Source organism: Chaetura pelagica, unplaced genomic scaffold (assembly GCF_000747805.2).
Source record: "Chaetura pelagica isolate M959 unplaced genomic scaffold, ChaPel_1.0 scaffold462, whole genome shotgun sequence".
NCBI classification, from domain to species: Eukaryota; Metazoa; Chordata; class Aves; order Apodiformes; family Apodidae; genus Chaetura; species Chaetura pelagica.
Window position 1 is genome coordinate 42,836 of NW_009952454.1, and position 6,001 is coordinate 48,836.

General features: G+C 52.4%; 1 protein-coding gene across 1 annotated transcript; it reads left to right on the forward strand.

Moving 5' to 3' along the window:
- Positions 1–645: 645 nt before the first annotated feature.
- GIP (gastric inhibitory polypeptide) lies at positions 646–5,314 on the forward strand (the record flags this gene model as incomplete). Its single annotated transcript, XM_010008581.1, has 5 exons — positions 646–763; positions 1,933–2,079; positions 2,533–2,664; positions 4,686–4,775; positions 5,224–5,314. Coding segments are annotated over 5 exons (578 nt in total), but the record flags the coding sequence as incomplete, so codon positions are not given.
- Between the last annotated feature and the right edge of the window lie 687 nt (positions 5,315–6,001).

The window sequence follows — 6,001 nt, forward strand, 5'->3', positions numbered from 1 at the left end:
CTGTGAGCCATGAGCAAGACCATTTTTGTCAAGAGTTTGGAGTAATTCAGAGAGCTCAGATGTCCACGGGCTGCTGAGCTGAACGTGGACGTGAGGATGAGGAACAACCTGAAACTCATCAATCTTGGAATCTGATCCTGTCACTGGCCATGGGGTGTTTGTCATCACTGGTATTCCCTGACTCTGCCTCCAGTCCAGCATTATCCATCCTGCTGGAAAACCTGCCAGAAATTAGATCAGGCTCCTAAATCCAACAGGACTAGGGTGGGAGAAGCAGAAGGTCCTTGAGACCGAACTGCCCGATCCACCGCGTGGTCCCACTCCCAGCTTGGAGTGACCCTTGGAGCACAATGAGGTACCCACAGGGTCAGCTTGTAAAACAGGGAGGAGACAAAGCCCTTTCCTCCAGGAATGTGACACCCACAATGGATTTGATGGTTACAAGAAAAGTATAAGGAAGGAGCATGAAAAGACACCAGGGTGGGAAGGAGCGTTGGCATTGAGAAGGTGGGAAGGGCAGAGAGGGGCTCTGTAGGGTACAAGGGCTGAAGAAACACATTGACAAGCACAGGCACGTGCCCACCCCACCCCCCCATCCCTCTGGATTCACTGTCCTGTCACTTGTGTGTGTCCCACGTCCCACAGGGGCTGGACATCTCAGCTTTGGAACAGAGGAACCAGCCAAGCAAATGTTGTCTCTCAAAGTTCTCTCTCTGCTCCTGGCTTCTCTGGGCTTTGTTTTGATGGAAGAGAACGTCTCGGGGTGAGTGTTTTGGGAAGCTCACACCTCAGAGTAAATGTTTTGGGTCTCAGGGGAAATGTTTTGGGAAGCTCCAGGTGTATTTTGAGCCTTTTCCAGCTCCTCTGCTGGAGGTAAATGGCACCTTGGTAAGTAGGTGAGAACATGAGTCCTGAGGTAGATCTCAGATAACAGAGACAGCCAAGCATAGAGATGAGCAGGAGATAAGGTAGAGATCAAACTGAAGCCCTGAGCCCTTGAGCCACAGCCAGGAACTCCCAAGTTTTCCCTAGAAAATTCATGGCTCTGGGTTAGGAGAAACAAGCTGGAAGTCAACCAGGAGGAGCAGAAGGTTGGCTGAGAAGTAGGAACAAGATGTAACCATCTCACCTGAACAAGGCTGGGGGGCATCCAGTGTTTGGAAGCTTCTAAAAATAGGCCCAGTTACATAAAGCTGGTACATAATCAAGGCTTGGGATCCTCTCTTGCCCTGACTCCTGCTACAAAATTTCCAAACTACCACCCGGGAAGATCCAAAAGAATCCATAAGGATTGAGCAGGAGAAGCTGCTGAAGTCCCAGATAGCAGTACTGGGGAAAAAGGATGAGCCTTGAAATCCTTTGTCAAAAGTGGAAGAGGGAGAGTTTAGTTGAGACATGAGGAGGAAATTCTTTGGTGTGAGGGTGGTGAGAGCCTGGCCCAGGTTGCCCAGGGAAGCTGTGGCTGCCCCATCCCTGGCAGTGTTGAAGGGCAGGTTGGATGGGGCTTGGAGCAGCCTGGGCTGGTGGGAGGTGTCCCTGCCCATGCAGGGGGTGGGGCTGGATGATCTTTGAGGTCCCTTCCAACCCAAACCATCCCATGAGATGATTCTATTATGACTTTAGGGAGCCACCCACTATGCCCAGCCTGGCAGGTCAGTGCAGACCCCCTGGGCAGCCCTTGGCTCCCCCCTGAGCCTCGGCAGGACCTGGAAGGTTCCTGTCCCAGCTGAGCAGCCCCAACACCCCAGCAAGCAGCTCCAGCCCAGGCAGGGAAACCCCCCAAGAGTCCAGGCTCTCAGTGAACACCCCGAGCTCATCTCCTGCACCACAGGAGGAGCAGAAGTGACCCCAGATGTCTGTGCCAGCCCCGCAGAGCGCGGCGGGTCCCGCTGCCCTCTGGGCTCCCTTTGTGTCTCTGCTCTTCCCCCCCAGCATCACTCTCAGGGCTCCCAGTGCCCGACCAGTCCAAAGACGCTACTCTGAAGCCACCCTGGCCAGCGACTACAGCCGCACGATGGACAACGTGCTGAAGAAGGACTTCGTGGAGTGGTTACTGGCCAGGCGGGAGAAGAAAAGCAGGTAAGTGCAGGGACTTCCCAAGCTCCTCCAACCCAGGGAATGGTGTCCCAAGGGAAGCGGTGGGTTCCCCTCCCCTGGACAGTTTTAAACCTCAGGGCACTGAGCCACCTCATGGCAACCAGAGGAGCACCTAGAGAGGTCGGACCAGATGATGCTCGAGGTCCCTTCCAACCCGGCATCCTAGGATTCCATGAGGAGGCTCCAGAAGAAGGCAGAGCCCAGGATCTGCTTCTTGGACTCTCCAGGGAGCTGCTTTTCTATTTCCCTTTTCTTTTTCTAAGCCTTCCAAGCGTTTCTGGGCAGTGGGCACAGCAGAACCATCCCTGTCCTCCCGCCTTCTTCTCCGTTGGCAGATGGACCGGGAGGGAGCTGAGGTTTTTTGGGTGGAAAAGCAGCATTTTGGCACCCTCTTGTGGCATCCCAGCCTGATTTCTTCCCATTTCGCCTTCCCAGCAACGCGATGGAGCCTCACAAGAGAGAAGCTGAGCCCCAAGGACCGGCTGAGACCGGGCAAAGATTGGACCTGAGCACCCAGGAAGGCAAAGATTTCCTCGCCTGGCTCCTGAAAGCCAAGAAAAACCAGAGGTGAGGTGGGAAGACAGGAAATCTGGTGGCAGGGGCCACAAAATGTTTCATTCTTGAAGGCAATTTTCAGGGCAGGAATCCCCAGGGATGGTGAAATGAGAGGGTTTGAAGTCCAGAAGGAAATTTCCCCCCTTTGAGAAGGGAGGAGAAGAACAAAAGGAGCTTCTCTCATTTGGAAATTCTCACCAATGGGGGAAAAAAAATAAAATAGATCGTTTGGGTCTTGTTTTGTTTTGCAAATGTCAACAGAGCCTCATCAAACCCCAGGGCCCCAGCACAGAGACAGGGCTGAAGCTCTTCCCCTCCTCCAGGAGTCCAAACCAAGAGCTTGGACCTAAGAAAACAAAGCCCTCTCAAAAAGAACAAAAAACCCCCAGATGAAACGGATCCATTTCTGAAACACATTTTTTTTGCCTCAATATATTTTGGCAACACGTTTTGGTTCCATCAAATCCACCCACAAGATGAGGAGGGAAAAAAAACAACCAACCCCACAACATTCACTGGTGCTCACATCACCTCCAGCAGTTCATTTGCAAGTATTTCATTCATTAAATCTTTTCAATATGTAAATATTCAAGCATTTTTTTTAGAGAAAGACACAGAATTTCTTCCCTCCCGTCATTGCTGGAAGTTCATCCTTTGGGAAAATTTCATCATGAAACCCAGCAGGGGAGGTGCTGCCTGACCCAGGGGGGATCTCCCAGTTGATTTTCTGACCTGGTTTGTTTTTTTAAAGAGTAAATCATCTTAAAATCCTCCAGGTGAGGGGAGTGATGGTGATAGGAGCTCGTTGGGAACAGGTAGAAGGTTAAGGGAGCCCATCTGGGGCAGCTCAGTTTGGATTCATCCAACTGTGAGGGTGTTTGTGGCTCTGCTTTGTGCTGTGTCAGCACATCCACAGCCTGTTCCACCTCCCCCCAGCCTGAGCTCCTGTTCCCAAAAAGAGACAATTAGACACATGAATCTAAAGAAAAAAACCTGTTCTCAGGCACTTTCTACATGTTAAAAACAAAAAAAAAAAACACCCCACCAATAAATGAGGGATTAATTTCTTCAACGTGAAGGGGGTTTCACCAAATTGTTCCTGCTCAGTCCCTAAAATGGTGGCAAGAAGGGGGGGGAAAAAAGCACTTACCACAGACAACCTGCATCCTTCAGGCACCACCCCAGGGTCTTCTGGCCAAAAAAGATGGAATTTCTAACTGGAAGAGTCACCCAAGGCAAGAATCCAGGGGCAGTTGCTGTATTTTTACAACCTCTGGATGGAAAAAGCTTCAGGAGCAGGGGGTGGGGGTGACCCAGGGTGGGGGAAATGAGCAGAGTTGTGGTTCACAGAGGTGCCTCAATCCCAGCAAATCAGCCAACTGGGAATTGTCAGTCAGCTGGAAAAAGAGAAGAATCAAAGCCACGAGGGCTTTGAGGGATCTGGGGAGGTCACTCAGCCTGACCTCTGCTCCCAGGCAGGAGCAGCATGCCCCAAACTGCTCCTGACAGATGTTTGTCTAACCTGTTCTGGGGGGGTGGGGGAGGAGGGAAAGCTTTGATGCTGGGGATTAATCAGCCTGATTCCCTTTAGCTTTCCTTCTTTCTAACAAAAAAAGTTGTTTTCTGGAATCTCTTTTCATTGCAGGTTTAAAAAAGGGACTTGATTTTGTCTCCTCCCTGGAGACAAAGATTTTCTTTGTGAGGTTGGAGCTGCTGCTTCACCCACCTTCTTGGTTTGGGTCTGAGAGGAGGTGGGTGCAGGGGGGGGGGTCACTGCTCCCCTCCTCCTCATCCCCCAAGCCTGACAGACACATTCCCATGCCAAGATCAAGGAGTTGTTGTGTGTGAGGGACTCACCATGCCAAAAAGAGGTGGGGGCTTGTTTTTGGAGGGGGGTTTATCAAAGCTATTTGGAGACAAGGAAAATAAAACATCCCTGTGGATTTGAGGGGACTGGGAGATGAGGTTGTTAGATCCTGCCCCTGGGTTGTTGTGTCTCCTCTTGACTTTCTGGCCTGGCCCATCTCCTGCAGTTTCACCTCCCTGGAAGGCTCAGAAGGTTTGCAGGGTGTTTGGAAGCAGGAGCTGCTGAGCTGGCTGCTGGGGGAGCTCTGCACACCCAGGTGTGGGGCTGCTCCCCCCAGGCCTCTGGTCACAAAGGTCCCTCCACATCCTTCCCCAAGCCTTGTCCCCAAAGGGACCTGCTGCAGGATCATTGGAGGGAAGTGCTGACGTGGCTCAGCTGGGTGTGAGCAGGGAGCTCTGGGCACTTTGGTTCTGCAAAAGCATCTTAGAATCATAGACTGGTTTGGGTTGGAAAGCACCTCAAAGATCATCTAGATCCAACCCCCTACATGGGCAGGGACACCTCCCACCAGCCCAGGCTGCTCCAAGCCCCATCCAACCTGCCCTTCAACACTGCCAGGGATGGGGCAGCCACAGCTTCCCTGGGCAACCTGGGCCAGGGTCTCTAAATTCCTGCACTTCACCCGTTTTCATTTGGCTCCTGTAGGAAACGAGGCAGAAGTCATTCCCTTCTCCACCCCCCCAGCCCTCCCCTAATCCTTTCAGATCCATTTTCCTAGCAAGATGTAGAGGAGGTGAAGGATTTCACAGCAAGAACCTGGGCTGGTGGGAGGTGTCCCTGCCCAAGCAGGTGTAACTCGATGATCATTCAGGTCCCTTCCAACCCAAACCATTCCATGATTCCAGGATAATTTATGGCTCTTCTCTCCCACTCCTGCTCCATCAGGACTGTGTGACTCCAGCACCTTCCCAAGCAGCTCCCTCTTCATTCCAAGACATGTGAGAAGGAGGAAAACGTCTGATCACCCTGTTCCCTGCACTTCTCTGCAACCAGGAGCAATAAAGAGTTTTGTCTGAAGCTGAAACGAGACTCAGAAACACCCGAGCTGGGGAGGGACCAGAAAATACTGCTAAAAACCCCAAAGTGCCCTTCTAAACAAGGCTCCCCTGCCCCCCTTGGACTTACCTCCATGGGGGGGGCACCCTTACCCGAATTGGGGGCTCCCCCCCCTCTAAGGGACATTAAAACCCCTCCTTTGTGATGCTCATGGAGGGACCAGAAAATACTGCTAAAAACCCCAAAGTGCCCTTCTAAACAAGGCTCCCCTGCCCCCCTTGGACTTACCTCCATGGGGGGGGCACCCTTACCCGAATTGGGGGCTCCCCCCCCTCTAAGGGACATTAAAACCCCTCCTTTGTGATGCCCATCCCCCCTCCCACCACAAAGGAGACCCTACCCCAAAACCAAGGACTTACCTCCATGGGGGGAGGGACACCCTTACCCAAATTGGGGGCTCCCCCCCCTCTAAGGGACATTAAACCC